The sequence below is a fragment of the Colossoma macropomum genome, unplaced genomic scaffold, assembly GCF_904425465.1.
Source record: "Colossoma macropomum unplaced genomic scaffold, Colossoma_macropomum, whole genome shotgun sequence".
NCBI lineage: Eukaryota > Metazoa > Chordata > Actinopteri > Characiformes > Serrasalmidae > Colossoma > Colossoma macropomum.
The window spans coordinates 12,161,914-12,179,606 of record NW_023494805.1 but is presented as its reverse complement, the minus strand read 5'-3'; the positions used below and the strand labels follow the sequence as shown (position 1 = coordinate 12,179,606).

At 35.7% G+C, this 17,693-nt stretch overlaps 2 protein-coding genes across 2 annotated transcripts; both read right to left on the bottom strand.

The window, feature by feature from the left end:
- Window positions 1-629: 629 nt before the first annotated feature.
- Window positions 630-11,186, bottom strand: LOC118826128. Its single transcript, XM_036597016.1, has 4 exons — window positions 11,183-11,186; window positions 6,399-6,725; window positions 5,957-6,310; window positions 630-730 (listed from the first exon to the last, which is right to left on the bottom strand). The coding sequence occupies exons 1-4, from the start codon at window positions 11,184-11,186 to the stop codon at window positions 630-632; spliced, it is 786 nt and encodes a 261-aa protein (XP_036452909.1).
- A 323-nt stretch (window positions 11,187-11,509) lies between these two features.
- LOC118826735 lies at window positions 11,510-17,387 on the bottom strand. Its single transcript, XM_036597789.1, has 6 exons — window positions 17,208-17,387; window positions 16,759-17,109; window positions 16,328-16,678; window positions 14,710-14,817; window positions 14,567-14,595; window positions 11,510-11,821 (listed from the first exon to the last, which is right to left on the bottom strand). Exons 1-6 carry the CDS (start codon window positions 17,281-17,283, stop codon window positions 11,681-11,683), a joined length of 1,056 nt encoding a protein of 351 aa, XP_036453682.1. The 5' UTR covers window positions 17,284-17,387; the 3' UTR covers window positions 11,510-11,680.
- Window positions 17,388-17,693: the final 306 nt, after the last annotated feature.

The window sequence follows — 17,693 nt, the reverse complement described above, 5'->3', positions numbered from 1 at the left end:
CCGACTATATGGGGCCTTCATTGTCATATTTTACATCTCATAATGCACCACACTTTTTCAATAGGAGACAGGCAGGCATGTTTAGCTCCTGCTGTCCCTGAAAAAGAGCATTTAGAAGCAGCATGGCACTCCAAAACGTGTATGTATCTTTCAGTGTTTTAAAAATGTTACTCAAGCCAGACACTTATATACCCACATACTGTGACAGATGCTGGCTTTACACTGGTAGCAATCTAGACTGTCCTTTACTTCTTTGGCTCAGAGAACACAATGTCCATTATTTCCATAAACAATGTCAAAGGTTGACAACAATACACATTTTGACTGCGCATCAGTCCATTTCAGTTGAGTTAGCCCAGAAAAGTCAGCAGTGTTTCTGGGCATTGTCATATGGTTTCCAATGTTCGTAGTACAGTGTTAACTTGAATTTGTGGATGCAGAAACGAATGGTGTCTATGGTTTGTCTAAGTATTCCTGAGCCCATGTGGTGATATGCATTACAGAGGCATGCCGGTTTTTAATGCAGTGCTGTCTGAGGGGTCACAGGCATTCAGTTGTAGTTTTTGGCCTTGCTTTTTACACACACATATCCAACATCCAATGAATGTCCAATGAATCTTGTGATTATGTTATGCATCATAGAGGACAGGGCCAGAGCAGGTCTTGTTTTCAGACTGGGAGTTATATGATGCAGACCAGCCCACCCCACTCACTAACTGTGTTTCTTTTGCTACACACAAACACACACTCACAGTATTGCCTTCATGCAAAATAACTTTTTCTAAAACCTGTACATTTTCACCTTCTTCATTTCTTATCATTATTTATTAATTATATGCTAAATTTTATTGTTTTTTGAAAAAAATATGACTATGTTCCAACATGTTCCAAAAAAGTTGGGACGGGGCATGTTTACCACTGTGTTTCATCACCTCTTCTTTTAACAACACTCTGTAAGCATTTGGGAACTGAGGAGACACTGCTGTAGTTTTAATAGTGAAATATTTTCCCATTTTTGCTTAGCATAGTATTTCAGCTGCTCAACAGGTCAGGGTTTCCTTGCAAATATTTTCAGTGGGTGACAGATCCGGACTGCAGGCAGGTCAGTTTAGCACCCGGACTCTTTTAATACAGAGCTATGCTGTTGTAATACATGCACAATGTGGTTTTACATTGTCTTGCTGAAATAAGCAAGGCCTTCCCTCAAAAAGACGTCACCTGGATGGCAGCATATGTTGCCAAAACCTGTATATATCGTTCAGCATTAATGGTAACTTCACACATGTGCACATCACCCATGCCATGTGCACTAATGAACCCCTATACCATCATGAATACTGGCTTTTGAACTGTGCACTGACAACAAGCTGAGTGGTCTTTAGCCCGGATGACACAGTGTCCATGATTTCCAAAAAGAATTTTAAATAATGATTCGTCAGACCACAGGACACTTTTCCACTTCCCCTCAGTCCATTTTAAATGAGCTCAGGCCCAGAGAAGGTGGCAGCATTTCTGGATCCTGTTTATATATGGTTTCTTCTTTGTGTTTTAGAGTTTTACCTTGCATTTGTGGATGCAGCGGCAAACTGTTTTCACTGTTTTTGTAAGTGTTTCTGAGCCCATGCAGTGATTTCCTCTACAGAATCATGTCTGTTTTTAATGCAGTGCTGCCTGAGGGCCCAGAGATTTCTAGAGATTTCTCCAGATTCTCTGAATCTTTTAATGTTATTATGTACTGTAGATGATGAAAAGCAAAAGTTTTTTGCTATTTTATGTTGAGAAATGTTATTCTTGAATGCTTGCAATATTTGCTTGTGAAGTCTTTCACAGAGTGGTGAACCGCTCCTCATCTTTACTTCTGAAAGACTCCGCCTCTCTGGGGTGCTTTTTTATGCCCAATCATGTTACTGACCCCATCCCAACTTTTTTGAAATGTATTGTTGGCATCAAATTCAAAATGGGCATATATTTTTAAAAACAATAACATTTCTCAGTTTCAACATTTAATATGTTGTCTCCTATTTTCAATGACATATAGTGTTTAAATCATCTCCACATCATTGCATTTTGTTTTTATTTACAGTTTGTATAGCATCTCAACATTTTTGAGCAACGTATGCTGCCTTCATCATTTTTTTCCAACATGACAATGCCAAGTCACATTCGGCATGTGTTACAACAGCATGTCTATGTAATCAGATTATGTATAGATTAGACTGGATTGCCTGTAGCTCTGAACTGTGAAAGCATGTGTTGCATTTATGTGTAAAAAACAACAATGAAGGTCTCGTACGGTTGTGCAGCTAAAGACTGAAAGAATGAAAGTAATGAAAGAACCACAAAAAGTTGGATCAGTCTGTGTCTTCAGTCCTCAAGTATTAGGTGTTGTTAAATGAAAGGGTAATGTAACACAGTGGTAAACAAGCTTCATGCTCCATATTTTTGGAATGTGCTGCAGGCATTACATTTGGAATGAGTGTATATTTACAAAAAGATGAACATTTTTAAGTCTAATATTGTGTGTGTTTAATACATGTTCAACAAAATTTACTAATCACTGCTTTGTTTTCATTAGCATTTCACATACCACATGCCAACAATATTGAAATTGATGTTTTTACTTAGCAAAATCACATCCTCACAGGATATTCTGACTGAATACGACTGGAATTCAAGGGCTTTTTCATCAAATGTTAACAACAATGACTTAATCAATGGTAAAACAACATGTACCAATTATTAAATTACCCCAAAAAGACTTCGTTTAGTAAGTAGCCTCATCATAGTACTCACATTCTAGTAAGTGATATGATCTAAACTTCTCATGTCTTGTCCCTGGTCCAAATTTTGTGTGAAGCTGATGCTATTTTGCAAAATATAGACTGTAACATACACCATACAGGAAAATGGTTTGCTGACATAAAATCCCAACATAACATGTTTGTTGACATAAGATCCCAAACGCACCACAGTGGAATTTTTTACTTGGAGACACAAAACTAAATTGCCTGTCAAGGTTGCCTCACAAAACATATGCTTTGATTGCTTCAGTACATCCGCCCAATGACAGCTGGGATAGGCTCCAGCACCCCACCGCGACCCAGAAGGATAAGCGGTTTAGATGATGTATGTATGTATGTATGCTTCAGTACAACTTGACTTAACACTGTAACAATGTTTCTCTATTGAATTTTATAATACAGATCTGTCTGCAGTTTTATTTACAAACCTTCTGAGCTAATCAGAAAAAGACAACTATCAAATAAGATCTAATATACCATAAAAACCTGGATGGCAAAATAATGTACTATAAAAACTCTGATGGCAGTACTTTTGTTAAGTTCTCATTCTTGCTCATGTATTTTTACTCTTGCATAAAGTGACTGATCTTGATTCATCTTCTCTCCAGTTCTTCTAGTGGTGGGAGGTCTCTGAGCAAAACTTAGGGATGCATAATTCATGGTATCTCTCTCATCAGCCTAGGACAGAAAGTAAAGGTAGAAAGTAAGGTTAATAGATAGATGTACAGTGTATAAAAATACTATTATACAAAATGTTTATTATTATAAACATTTATACTTATTATATTAATATAGGATACTTCAGATTTTCTGTATCAAATTGTAAGACATTTAAATACAAACTAATATATAACATATTGGCCTTTAACTTTTACATTTGGCTGCAAACAAGACAGGTCAAGGTTGAGCCATGTTTACCAAATTGCAGACTGCTTTTATCACTTGTCAGATTGGTTGTCTACCAAAAAATGTCCACCTGAGATTTGACATCAGTGGTGAAGAATGCCATGGAGAGCTAGGCATTCACTTTTGGCAAGAAATGTTAAAAAAAAGATAAAATGTGTAGTAGTATGTTAACTAAGCTAGCAATAATGCACATGAAAATTATGTTCTACATTAAACATGGGAATTTGAATTCCATTCATTTTATTTGAGCTTTGCAACAGACATTGTCATTGGATAATAATGTATTTGTAAATGCATTTCAATTTACTTAGAAAACAACTGACACAGAACTCACTTATAACAGAAGCCACTCGGCAGTCTCTGTAACTATGTAGGCCTAATGTAAATTCAAAACTGCAACCATTACTCTCTCTGTTCTGTGTATATGCCAATCTAGTTTTAAAAACACAGCACTATTTCTCCTACCACACTTATTTCAAATCTTTTTACTGCCATAAAATGCATTTTGATGTCATCTCTATTGGCCTTTCCAACGCCTTTGATGTTATCAATCATTCTCTACTTTCTTTAGAAGTTTATGAAACATTGGCTTAGACCAATGACAGGCAGCAACGTATGTCCCAGTGACACCTTAAATTGGATTTATGGACCTTAACTAAGCGTGTTCCCCAAGGTTCGATCCTAAGACCAGTTTTATTGTTTTTTTTTTTTAATAATTGATCAGGATTGCTCATACTTTGTTGGGATAAAAACCTGCAGCCACACTGGACATTTGTAGATATGATTGGACAATGCTGATCCAAATAATTAAATCTGCTGTCTCTGTTTCAGGACACTATTTTACACTGGTCTAAGACTGAGACTGGGACTGTACATGCACAAATGAAAAACAAATGTATAGTGCTTCTTTGATGCCTTACAAGTTAATCTTACAATCACAAATTAGTTTTTGAGGATCCAACATTAAAATTATTACTGAACATGAGTTCCTTTGCTTAACTGGATAATGAATTAAATTTTAGGTATCAGTAAGCTTGTAAGTAAATTAAGGGGAAAACTTTATCACATGTAAACTTGTTCCAGTGACCCGGAATTTATTACTGGATATTCATTAAAAAATTGTAACCTCTTACCACTTCCTCTCAGCCTGCAACTGTTTTAGTTATTAGTTGGTTTTAGTTTGTGTTTATTCATTAGTTGTTTTATATTTATTTGTATGTCATTTTAATTGTTTTTTGGCAGACTAATTTTATATTTTTTTACTCCCTTTTAGTACCTCGCCTATTAGATTTTATTATTTTAGTTGATCATTTGTTTGGATAGTTGCTCAAGCTTTATTTACCGATATGTACCCCAGTCATTGTTATTCTTAGTTGGCTCCATTGCAAATGAAGGGCAACCTCAATGTTTCCACATTTAAATAAAGCTGACTAACTGACTGATTGATTGATCGATTGTTTGATTGAAAATGTTCTACAGAAATACATTTTTTCATAAATGCTTGTGGAATTTAGCAACTGTCCAGTGACTTTTTTTAAAAGTGTTTCAAGTCAATATACTAATCCATAGTGTGATACAGACATAGAGGATAGAGATTGGGTTTGAAAGCTGGAGTATTCCTTCAAGAAGTATTTGTGTGGCTAGGATTGCGGGTAGAAACATAAATTAAAAACATTTTAAAAAATGAGAAATATATAATATTTTGAAATAAATAAACACTTTTACCTGATTTGACTGGTCAGCATGAACAGCACCTTTCAAAAACAAAAAGACAATTTTACATTTCTTTGTCAGATTAGTGAGCAAATGCTGTAATGAATATGGCTTGCTGTTTGAGGCTATTTATGGAAAGGAAGATTCTTTCAATTTAAGCCTTACTTTTTTGTTGGTACTTGCATAAGAGTCCTCCCAGAATTACAGTCACACACACACAAATTACATTTGAAGATGCCAAAGCAACAACAGCCGGACTCCAAAATGTACTTTCTGGTTAAATTAAATAGAAAAAATAAATAAAACATAAGAATATTTCTTGATTTTATAGATTCAGCTATAAAATGATAAATAAATTACACTAAATTCATATCATTCCTACACTGTTAAAAATACAGAGACTACTATAGGAAAATGCAGCAATGTAACAGAATTCTGTGATGTAACAGTGAAAATATAGATTTCTTTCATTCACAGCGTAAAGCTACAAAGTGTTATTTCACTAAATTCAGTGCTCAGTAAATTGAATAATGTACCTTCAATCCAATGCAATTTAGTTCCATTCCCAAAGATGATCTCTCCACACATGAGCACAGCACAGTAGTAAGTTCCAGCATCAGAGAGGCTGAGGTTTCTCTTGGGGAGTTTGTAGACACAGCTCTGTGTAGGAGAATCAGTCTCAGAGCTTTTCTTACACACATCACTCCTGTTTCCATGAGTGTAAATGATTCCTGGATGAGATTCTCCTGATCCATGTCTGAACCAGTACACACTGTGTTCTCCTGAGCAGCTCTCACTGAGCACTGAACACTGCAGAGTCACAGAGTCTCCTGGATGAACTGCCTCTAATACAGGCTGCTGGTGAACTCTGTGCTTTGTCAGTGGTGCATCTTAAAAAAGAGAATAAAGCATGTTTAATGTATGTTGCACTTAATACAGCATGCTATAGATACAGAGATGTTTGAGCTTTCTTCTTACCTTTGACATCAAGAAAGATGCCTTCCCCAAAACTGATATCATAAAGAAAAATGACAGCGCAGTAGTACGTCGCTGTGTCTGATGGTTCTAAATGGGAGATGGTCAAATTAAAACTGCCAGGTGCTGTTTGTGTTTCAAAGCGGCTGCTCTTATCAAAGCTATTCCGAAATATTCCAGGTTGGTATTGATATGATGTAACAATTGCAACAGGTTTTTCTCCAAGCGTTTGTTTCATCCAAATGATGGTAGTTTTTTGTTCTATTGAACGTTGACAAGACAGATGAACGCTGTTTCCAACTTCAGCGATCTTCAGCTGATCCTGATGACCTACAGGAGTGGCACCTGAAAAACAGTCATGTCTATATTAGTATGTACAAATTAATCAACAAATACATAAAAGTACAGGGTAAACATGTAAGTATACTTACATATTTGGTGTAAGAGAAAAAGAGCGAAAATGTATGTAGTCATTTCAAAAAGATGAAGTGCAGCAGGATGGCCAGTTTGGGGAAAAGAAAAGTGTTCTAGAATAACTAGAATGTTGATTTCAGCTTTGGTGACTGTCTTGGTAAAAAACCTTCAGCTCTGTCTATAGGAAGAAGCTGTTGTCAGGAAACATCAGTCCACATGGGCAGGTTGGCTGATTGACACTGTGGCAAAATAGGTCAGATCTGTAAAAGAGAGGATGTTGGTGTACACCAGGGGGTGATATGTTATTATGAATTTATTTTTCCCCTACCACAGGTGACTTTTTCTACAACCCTAATTCCAAAAAAAAGTTGTCATTGTGTAAAATGTAAATAATTGTAAATAAAAAACAAAATGCAATGATTTGCAAATCTAGACCCATATTTTATTCAGAATAGAACATAGAACACATATCAAATGTTGAAAGTGAGACATTTTACCATTTCATGAAAAACACTGACTCATTTAGAACTTGATGGCAGCAACGCATCTCTCAGTCTCTCAGCAGGAAAGATGGGCAGAGGTTCACCAATCTGTGAAAAACTGTGTCTAAAAATCTGAAACAATTTCAGAAAAATGTTCCTCAATGTAAAATTGTGAAGACTTTGGACATCCCACCATGTACAGCACATTATGTCATCAAAAGATTCAGAGAATCAGGAGAAATCCCTGCATGCAAGGGACAAAGCTGACGGTCAATATTGGATGCTTGTGATTTTCGGGCCCTCAGGTGGCACTACATTAAAAACAGGCACTGTACAGTTCACCGTGCAATCCACAAATGCAAGTTAAAGCTGTATCATGCAAAGAAGAAGCCATATGTCAACATGATCCAGAAACACCGCCATCTTCTCTGGGCTAAAGCTCATTTAAAATGGACTGAGGCAAAATGGAAAACTGTTCTGTGGTCAGATGAATCAAAATTTGACATTCTTTTTGGAAACTATGGATGCCGTGTCCTGCGGACTCAAGAGGAGATGGACCATCCAGCTTGTTATCAGCGCACAGTTCAAAAGCCTGCATCTCTGATGGTATGGGGCTGCATTAGTGCCTATGGCTTGGATAGCTTACACAACTGGAAAGGCACTATCAATGCTGAAGGTTTTAGAACAACATATGCTCCCATCCAGACAGCATCTCTTTCAGGGAAGGCCTTGCATATTTCAGCAAGACAATGCTAAACCACAAACTGCATCCATCACAACAGCATGGCTTCGCAGAAGAAGACTCTGGGTGCTGAACTGGTCTGCCTGCAATCCAGACCTTTCAACAGTAAAAAACATTTGGCGCATCATGAAACGAAAAATCCGGCAAAGAAGACCCAGAACTGTTGAGCAGCTAGAATCCTACATCAGACAAGAATGGAACAACATTCCTCTCCAAGAACTCTAGCACTTGGTCTCATGGCCCTGTCCCAACTTTTTTGAGATGTGTTGCTGCCATCAAGTTCTAAATGAGTTAATGGTTTTCATAAAATGGAAAAATGTTTCTTTTCAACATCTGATATGTGTTCTATGTTCTATTGTGAATAAAATATGGGTCTATAAGATTTACAAATCATTGCATTTTGCATCTATTTACATTTTACACAGCATCCCAACTTTTTTTTGGAATTGCAGTTGTAATTTCATCTTTTTTCATGCTCCAAATGCATGATATTTCTTATTTACTTGTAATTTCTTATTAGACTTTGCAACTGTTAAGAAACATTAGAAAATATGTGTGTACCTTGTAATTGTCATTTGGAGGTTTAAGACAAATTATTAGTAATTAGTAATAATACAAATGTAAAATATAAATATGGGAGTGTATACTGTCAATGTGTGAGATATCTTAATTCCAAGATTACTATTGCTGATAATTTCTAATTTATAATCTGCCATTTCAACAATATAACAATTTATAAATGATGTAGCAGCAGTGAACACATTCAGTAGATTATTAAGAGGCTTTTGATTAACTATGTAAATAAAATTTGTTTTGAATTTAGTTGTTTTTCACTTTATTTTGGAGTGTCCAAATTCATATCTATACATGTCAATCTAAGAGGTCATTGAACATGTAACAGTTTAATAATGACCATCTCAACATCCTCAACAAGCTGATATAGACATGCTGCTCACACCATTCTGTAACTAGAGCTTAACTGGATTAGGTTCTGGTTAAAGTTAGGGTTGGGATTAGGCCCAGGATTAGGGTTAGGTTTTGGGTAAAGTTAGGTTTTGCTTAATGGAAGAACCATATTAAGTCTACTTCATGTAACATATCAACAATACCTCTACTTAATGTAAGTAATGTACATACAGTACATTTTCAAGATATTTACCTCAATGTATTCAGATGCTTCCTTACTGCTACTTCACTGCTACTTCACTAATATGTTACTGATACTCCATTATGAGTTTATTAATCATCTACAAAGAACCACTTAGAAATGATCCACTTCTCAAAAATTGTTCACTTTTCAAAAAAAAAGTGTTACCATTACATTTTCTGAAATATTGTTTGCTATGTATCATATGCTGCAGGTAAACACATATAAGGAAAAACATCAGAGTTACAATCAAACCTGGAAATCTACTGTTATGATAACTACTCTGTAAACGGTGTTCATTTCACACATATTCATGTAGAATGTTATAATTAGTATAAGTCAGTGTACCTCTGTATGTATCATATTTACATCTGAAAATGCTGTTATTAATAATGTTTTGGTCTCTTTGCCTTTCCATTACAATATTTTGCCTTTAATTATGTTACAAACTTCAATTCCAAAAAAGTTGGGACAATATGTGAAATGCAAATAACTACAGTAGTGATTGCTAAATCCAATTTGACCTGTATTTAAGCAGAAAAAAGTACCCTTACAAAAAAAAAATACCTTTACCAGGTGATTCAATCATGCATGAGTTAAAGGGAACATGGGAAAGGCCTAGTACATTATGTACAATGATGGGTTAAGACTTGCATCAATGCCAAAGAATGTAACAGTGAATAACAGTTTAACAAGTTTCTTCAGTGGGTGATTGCAAGGATTTTATGTACTTGATCCTCTAAACAAAAACAACATTCAGGGAATCTGGAGAAATCTCTGTGCGTAAAGGACAAGGCCAAAAACCATAAGTGGATGCTTGTGAATTTTGCCACCTTAGTTGGCACTGCATTAACAATCAGCATGCATTTGTGATGAATGTCACCACACAGTGTGAACATGTACCTTATAGATTTTAGATCATGGAAATAATGGACTTCGATGGACTGGCAGCCTGTCCAGGGTGTTTTCTGTTTTTTGCCCAGCGACTGCTGAAATACGCTCCAGCACCCCCGTGACCCAGGAGGAGAGGCGGGTTAGACAATGTGTGTGTTTGTGTGAAATACTGGATCTTATGTTGTCCAGATCATTATAAAGTTCAAAAGCCAGGGTCTGTAATGGTATGGGGGGTGTTTTACTGCCCATGAGTATCTTTGACAGCACCATTAACACGGAAGATGTATTGACATTTTGGAGTAATATATGTCTTCTAGATGATGTCTTAATAAACAAGACAACGTCAAGCCACATTCTGCATGTGTTATGACAGCATGGTTGCGTTTAGAGAGTATGAGTGCTAAAATGGCCTACCAGACTTGTCTATCATTAGAAAAGTGTGGCTCATAATGTTTAAAATATGACAAGGCCCTGTATGGTTGTGCAGCTAAAGACTTGAATAATGCAAACAAAAAAAAAAAACCTTAATTAAGTACTTAATTAAGTGGCCGATCAGTGTATATGGTCTATGCTGTAAAAATCTAGGCATCATCTTTGATTCCAGTCTCTCTTTTGATACACGTTTGCAACATTGTTAGAACCGCATTCTTTCACTTGCGTAACATCGCTAAACTACGTAATATTCTAGCCCTAAACGATACAGAAAAACTTCTGCATGCATTTATAATCTCCAGGCTGGACTACTGTAACACCATTTTAGCTGGATGCTCCAACACTTTAATAAATAAGCTCCAACTGGTCCAGAATGCAGCTGCTAGAGTCCTTACAAGGACCAAAAAATTTGATCATATATCCCCAATCCTGTCATCATTACACTGGCTTCCTGTTAAATGTCATGTAGAGTATAAGATCCTTCTCTTAATGTATAAATCATTAAATGGCCCCGCAGTATCTTAGTGAATGAATTCAGTCATACGAACCCACACGTACGCTCCGCTCACAAAATAACGGCTTGGTGACAGTTCCTAGAATTAGAAAAACCACAGCAGGTGGTCAAGCTTTTTCTTTCTTTTCTTTCTCTTTCTTGCCACTGTCACCACTGGCTTACTCATGGGTGCTCAGATCCGGATTTTTCTGTAAAGCTGCTTTGTGACAACACCTGTTGTAAAAAGCGCTATATAAATAAACTTTGACTTGACTTGACTTGACAATGCAATGACTAAGATCTAGTACTATCTAATCCAACATGTTACTGAGGTATTGAAAAAAAATAATTGACTACTCAAAGGGGCACATTTACTTCTTACTGAGATTTAGAGGACAGAGCAATTTTCCAAACTCTGTCAAGTTTCAGCAAAAATATTTTATTGAGGAATAAAAACACTATTAAGACTGTAAAGTACACCATAAAGAAAATAGTTGCTGACACAAAAGATTTAAAGACATGCAAAACTAAACTGCACTTTAAGTTTGCCTTGAGAAATGAATGTTTGCTTCAGTAAACTCAAAAAAATGCAACATTTCTTAACAATTCCTTAGCTGAACTGAGGAAAAAACAATCAAAGAATGTACAATATAATAAATAACATGTGCTGTAAATTGATTCTCATTCTTGCTCATGTATTTTCACACTTGCATAAAGTGACTGATCTTGATTCATCTTCTCTCCAGTTCTTCTAATGGTGGGGGGTCTCTGAGAAAGGCTTAGGGATGCATAACTCATGGTATCTCTCTCTTCAACCTGAGCCTGAATGTGAACAAGGAAGAGACACACCGTTACACATACACAATGTATAAGAAATGCCTATTACATTTTATAATGGTAACATTTCAAATCTCTTTCACTCTCAGTGCATGTACCTGGACTGGATTATAAGAAATACACACACAAACTAGTATATAACGCATGCACCTTTAACCTTTAGGTTTAGTCACAAACTAGACAGGTTGGGATTGAGGATGGCCATGTTTACCAGGTTGTATATCTATCAGGCAAGTTGGCTACCAAAAAATGTCCACCTGAGATGTGAGTCAAGCTAGGCCTTCACTTTGGCCATAAATATTGTAATGTGTTCAAGAAATGTTTTGTCATGTTAGTTTTGGGTTATGTGTTGAAGAAATGTATTGTTGTGTAATGTGTTTAGTGCTGTGGTATACATTATGTGCAGTATTGTGTGTGCATGTTGTGTTTAGGCTGCCTATTTTTTTGCTTTTCATCACATGATCATGTCTGTCTCACCTGTCATTTGTCATGTATAAGCGGGGTCTAATCTTGGCACAGTCCAGCTATAAAACAGTGTCTGGTACTGCGCACAATAAATATACTTCAATTCTCCTGACATACGGCTAGTTCCCTGGTTTGGGATAGGGCTTGGATTCTTCAAGTGGTGCTGTGACCCGGATTGGACTCCTCATCTCTATGCTGTAGGTGAGTGGCCATTCGAAGCAAACCCTAATACCAGTAGTTACCCCCCTCTCGTTGACGGAATGGCGGGGAACACTGTGGTAGTGTGTGTGTAGGCCTGTATTGCAGCCTGTGGTCTGTAAGCCCATGGCCGGAGAAAAGTCTACCACCTGTAAGCTGTTTGGACACATCAACCCTTTCTCTCTCTGTTCTGGAGAAGAAACCTCTATTGAACCACAAACCAAGAAGAGAAGATGGCTACCACTGCGACAAGCTGCATAATAAAGGACTTTTCATAATAAAGAAGGATGAAACCTGTCTTCTGAAAAGTTCATAAGTATTCTGAAAATAGCTTTTGCAGACATGATGGAGGATATTATATATATATATATATATATATATATATATATATATATATATATATATATATATATATATGTATTATGATAACATATTATTTATGTTGTAAGTTAAATAAATATAAAAACTGTGCACTGACATTTGCAAAAAGTACTGCTTTAAAAAAGGTCTGTTGCAGAGGTAGTGTTTACTTAAATTAACAAAACGTGTGCAGTAATATGGCCAGGATGCCCAAACTTTTGTACACAAATTTTACATGTTCTATGTTCATTAATATAGGATTGACAAAAAAACAGACATTTAAAAATTCTAACCTTAATAAATCTTTGGAATATTTCCCATAAATGTTCAGAAACTGATACATACCAATAAAAAAATACAAACCAACACATATATAATTTACTTAAAATAATACATACAAACCAATATATATATTCAGCAATATATCTGCTAGATAACCAATGTATACACTGATAATCCAATATTTACAACAAACCTATACATATATTAACCACATCCTAACCAATGTATAAACTTCAAACAGATTTCCTTCACAAACCGATATGTATGCTAAATAACCAATATACCAACAAATCAGTATTTGGTGACTAATACATATACACCATTTCATAACTGTGCAAGCCAATTTATAGGTCAGTAAACCAAAATCATGGAAAGTAAATCATTGTATGTTCTGAACCAATATAGGTAAAAACCAACGTATGTACAATATTAAGTAGTGTCTCCGTAAACCAATATATATGCATAAAATATAGAATAATTATTTCCTGAACAGCAGCCCACACTCACTTTGCTCCATAAAAACATAATTTGTAAAAGGGCACAATACACTTACTTACCTTCAACAGCTTTCTAACTTGTGTTTGGTCTAGTAGATCTATTGATCTATCTGGAAATCTGTACAGCAGTACAAAATGTTTACCTAGTATTCTGTTTGGCCATGCATTGGAGAGCTGTATTTTTTTCCACTACATTTTGCTGTGTGGCACTTCTGTCTGCCACGCTGCTCATGCAGCCTGTGTGAAAGCGCTGACCTGTTAATATGAGTGCCAAAATGAAGAGAAAAGGAACACAGTCTGTGCTGCTTATGCCATGCCGAGGCTATCTGAGTGCTGCTGCACACTGCCAGAGACTGTTTTTCCTCCTGTGTATGCAGAGGGTCTACTTTTACAGAGCCACTCTGCTTTAGTGGTAACACAATATCACTGGTGTTTTATGTCTCTTAGTTGTTCAATTTTACTTGATTTAATTAATCATTTTAATTTTGATAGTTTTTCATGTTTCTTGCTTACACTTCATTTTGTTAATACATAATTACCTTTTTTCAGTGCCTTTTCCTTGTTAATGTTGCTTGGCTGCACTGCAAATTAGGGAAATCCCTCAGCGTATTCCAAGAATAAACTAATTGATTATTTAATTGATTGAATTGATTCTACAGAATTATGTTTTGTGGTTTGCAAGTTTCCTATTGTTTTCTACAGCCAGATAATCCACATTGTGATACAGACATAGTTGATAGAGATGAGAGTTAAAACACTGAAGGAGTATCGCTTTAAGAACATTATAATTTATTATAATTTATTGTTAATTGTTTGTGCAGCTTGTAAAGTTAAATATGTTCAATTGAAAAACAAAGAAACATGCACACACACACACACACATACACACACACACACCCACACACGGGCATGCAACCCCTGTATTTACCTGATTCAACTGAGATTCATCAACAGCACCTTTTAAAAACAAAAAGAATATGTTAGTAATTTGTGACACCAGCAATGTCACTATTACAGTATGTGTTATTTTTGTATGAAGTTATTTTTGGAAACGTAGACTTTAAGTCTTACTCTTTTTCTGGTATTTGCATAAGAGTCCTCCCAGAATTACAGTCACACACACACATATCATGTTTGAAGTCGCCAAAGCCACAACAGCTGGACTCCAAAATGTACTGTCTGGTTAAAGTCAGAAAAAAAATGGTAATACTATAAAATAAGGATCACAAATTACACTTTAATATGTAATTAACCAGTTATTTATACATGAATTAAACATTTATTAGCTTAGTAACTAATAATGTCCTCAGTAATTATTAATTGACTACACTGTTAACTGATTTTGTTATAAGTTCATAGCTTATTTACTCATTAATTGTGTAGTAATTGCTGCTTATTACACAGTTAATGAGCTGATAAATGTGTTTATTCACATAAAGAAATAATATGAGACGTTATTACTACTTATGTCTTAGTGCCATTAATGATGTGTTAATTAATACATTAGTACAGTCTTGGGTGAATCCCAGTGCTTGGGCATGGGTGATATATAGCAGCCCATTATGGCAACTAAGAGATAACAAGTGTGCTGCTCTTCTAAAATAACATCTCATCTTCATCAAGTGGACATGCTGGTTAGAGATGGTCCTCTAGACTGCCTGTTCAAATACTTATGTAGAGTTCCCCTTAAAAGCAACAGAATGTCAAAGTGTCACACAATTATCTAAAATTTTAGGTTGCCAGTGGTTTCTTTTTACAGTGATACCATGGAAACCCACTCTTGGAACCATAAGGAACCTGTCACATGATGAGATGTAAAAGTGTGAAAGACTCATTTTAGATTAATATTACAAAACTAAATTGGTGTAGAATCACTTAGAATAAACCTAAAACCAATTAAGAGAACTATCAACACACTGAGAGGCCATGCATGCTGAGGACGGCCGTATGCCAAAAATGCGTCAGATCTCATCAGATCTACCTAAAAAAATTACTTAATGTGGTAACAAGCAATTGAACTAGTTTTATTCAACTTAAAAAACTACATTGATTGAAAAAGTCATTCATTCAAAGTATTTATTAAGGTTGAATAAAACTAGTTCATTACCTTGTTACCACATGAAGTCATTTTTAGGTAGATCTTACGAGTCTGTTTTTACAGTGTACATTTGTGAGTGCAATAAACAAATATTTTTGCAATTATTATATGAATGCTGTCCAAACTTTTTTCAAACTAAACTATGAACAAATGACAAACTAACCCTTCAATTAAGTCTCCTCAACTAGTAATTACTATGTACCTTATTAGTTACTAAGTATGAACAATCCTTAATCAACAGTTAACTAATCCATATATTTTTTAAACCTAAAATTCATATTTTTTGCAACCCTATAGTATAAAATGTTACTGACAAATGCACATAAAATGTAGGACTATGTCTTGATTGTATTGATTCAACTTTAGATGAATAAATGACAGTTAACTCATGTTCTTCTAACATTGTTAAAAACAGTACAAAAACTACTAGAATTGAAATATAAAATATACATTTCATTTATAGCATGTGAGTTGTGTGTTTGACTCCTTTTTGCATGTGTTGTTTTCTTTTATGCAATGTGTTTCCTGCATACTATTACCCACAAAATGTCATTTTAATAAATTCAGTGCTCAGTAATTTAAAAAACTTACCTTTGACATCCAGTTCAGTTCCATTCCCAATGATGACCTGTCCACATGCAACCACAGCACAGTAGTAAGTTCCAGCATCAGAGAGGCTGAGGTTTCTCTTGGGGAGTTTGTAGACACAGCTCTGTGTAGGAGAATCAGTCTCAGAGCTTCTCTTACACTCATCACTCCTGTTTCCATGAGTGTAAATGATTCCTGGATGAGATTCTCCTGATCCATGTCTGAACCAGTACACACTGTGTTCTCCTGAACAGCTCTCAGTGAGCACTGAACACTGCAGAGTTACAGAGTCTCCTGGATGAACTGCCTCTGACACAGACTGCTGGTGAACTTTGTGCTTTGTCAGTGGTGCACCTCAAAGAAGATAATGAAGTGTGTTAAATGTATATAGTACTCAATACAACTCGCCATAGAAGTTTGACTTTTCTTCTTACCTTTGACAAATAGAAAAGTGCCTTTCCCAAAAGTGATATCATAGAAAAATATTACAGCGCAGTAGTACGTTGCTGTGTCTGATGCCTCTAAATTGGAGATGGTCAGATTAAAGCTTTCAGCTGCTGTTTGTGTTTTAAAGCGGCCGCTCTCCTCAAAGCCATTTCGAATTATTCCAGGTTGCTGCTGATATGATGTAGCAATAACAACAGGTTTTTCTCCACGGTTTTGTTTGATCCACACAATGGTAGTTTTTGTATCTCTAGAACTGAAGCAAGACAGATGAACGCTGTCTCCAACTTCAGTGATCTTCAGCTGATCTAGTTCAACTACATGATCAGAATAAGCGGCACCTGAAAAACAAGGATGTCTATTTTATTATTAACATTATATAACATTAATGACCAAATACATAAAAGTACAAAGTAAAATATTAAAAATATATACTTACACATTTGGAGTAAAAGATAAAGAACAAAAATGTATCTACTGATTTTAAAAAGATGAAGAGGAACAGGATCGGCCATTTTTGCAAAAGAACTGTGATAGTTTAGCGTGAATGTAGATTTTCACTCTGTGGTTACAATTACTGTCTCAGATACGTCTGTAGGGAGATGCTGCTGCCAGGAAACATTAGTCCACAGGGGCAGGTTGTCTGATTGACACTGCATCAAAATAGGTCAGAATTGTAAAAGAGAGGATGCAGCTCTACACCAGGGGGTGATATGTGATATGTCGTTAGGAGTTTTCGGAGTAATTTTGTCACCTGTACAGACTTTCTCAGTTCCTTTTTTTGACGAAAAGTTTCAAAAATGGGCCTCTGTCCTCTTTGTGGTTTGAGGTTAAAGAGACTTGACATCAGCACAAAATAGTGTGAGAACTACTTTCCTCCAATGGAGCAATTTCAAACATTTTCCACTTAGTTGAAGAGATATCT

What these genes read in the sequence shown, in the direction of transcription:
- LOC118826735 (XM_036597789.1), bottom strand. Translation starts at nt 17,283, where the DNA reads ATGGCCGATCCTGTTCCTCTTCATCTTTTTAAAATCAGTAGATACATT. An exon ending in TTATCTTTTACTCCAAATGT is followed by an intron (nt 17,110 to 17,207) that starts GTAAGTATATAT and finishes CTTGTTTTTCAG; the next exon opens with GTGCCGCTTATTCTGATCAT. An exon ending in CACTTTTCTATTTGTCAAAG is followed by an intron (nt 16,679 to 16,758) that starts GTAAGAAGAAAA and finishes ATCTTCTTTGAG; the next exon opens with GTGCACCACTGACAAAGCAC.
- LOC118826128 (XM_036597016.1), bottom strand. An exon ending in CATCTTTCTTGATGTCAAAG is followed by an intron (nt 6,311 to 6,398) that starts GTAAGAAGAAAG and finishes CTCTTTTTTAAG; the next exon opens with ATGCACCACTGACAAAGCAC. An exon ending in TAAATTGCATTGGATTGAAG is followed by an intron (nt 731 to 5,956) that starts GTACATTATTCA and finishes GTTTGTGTGTAG; the next exon opens with CAAAAGAAACACAGTTAGTG.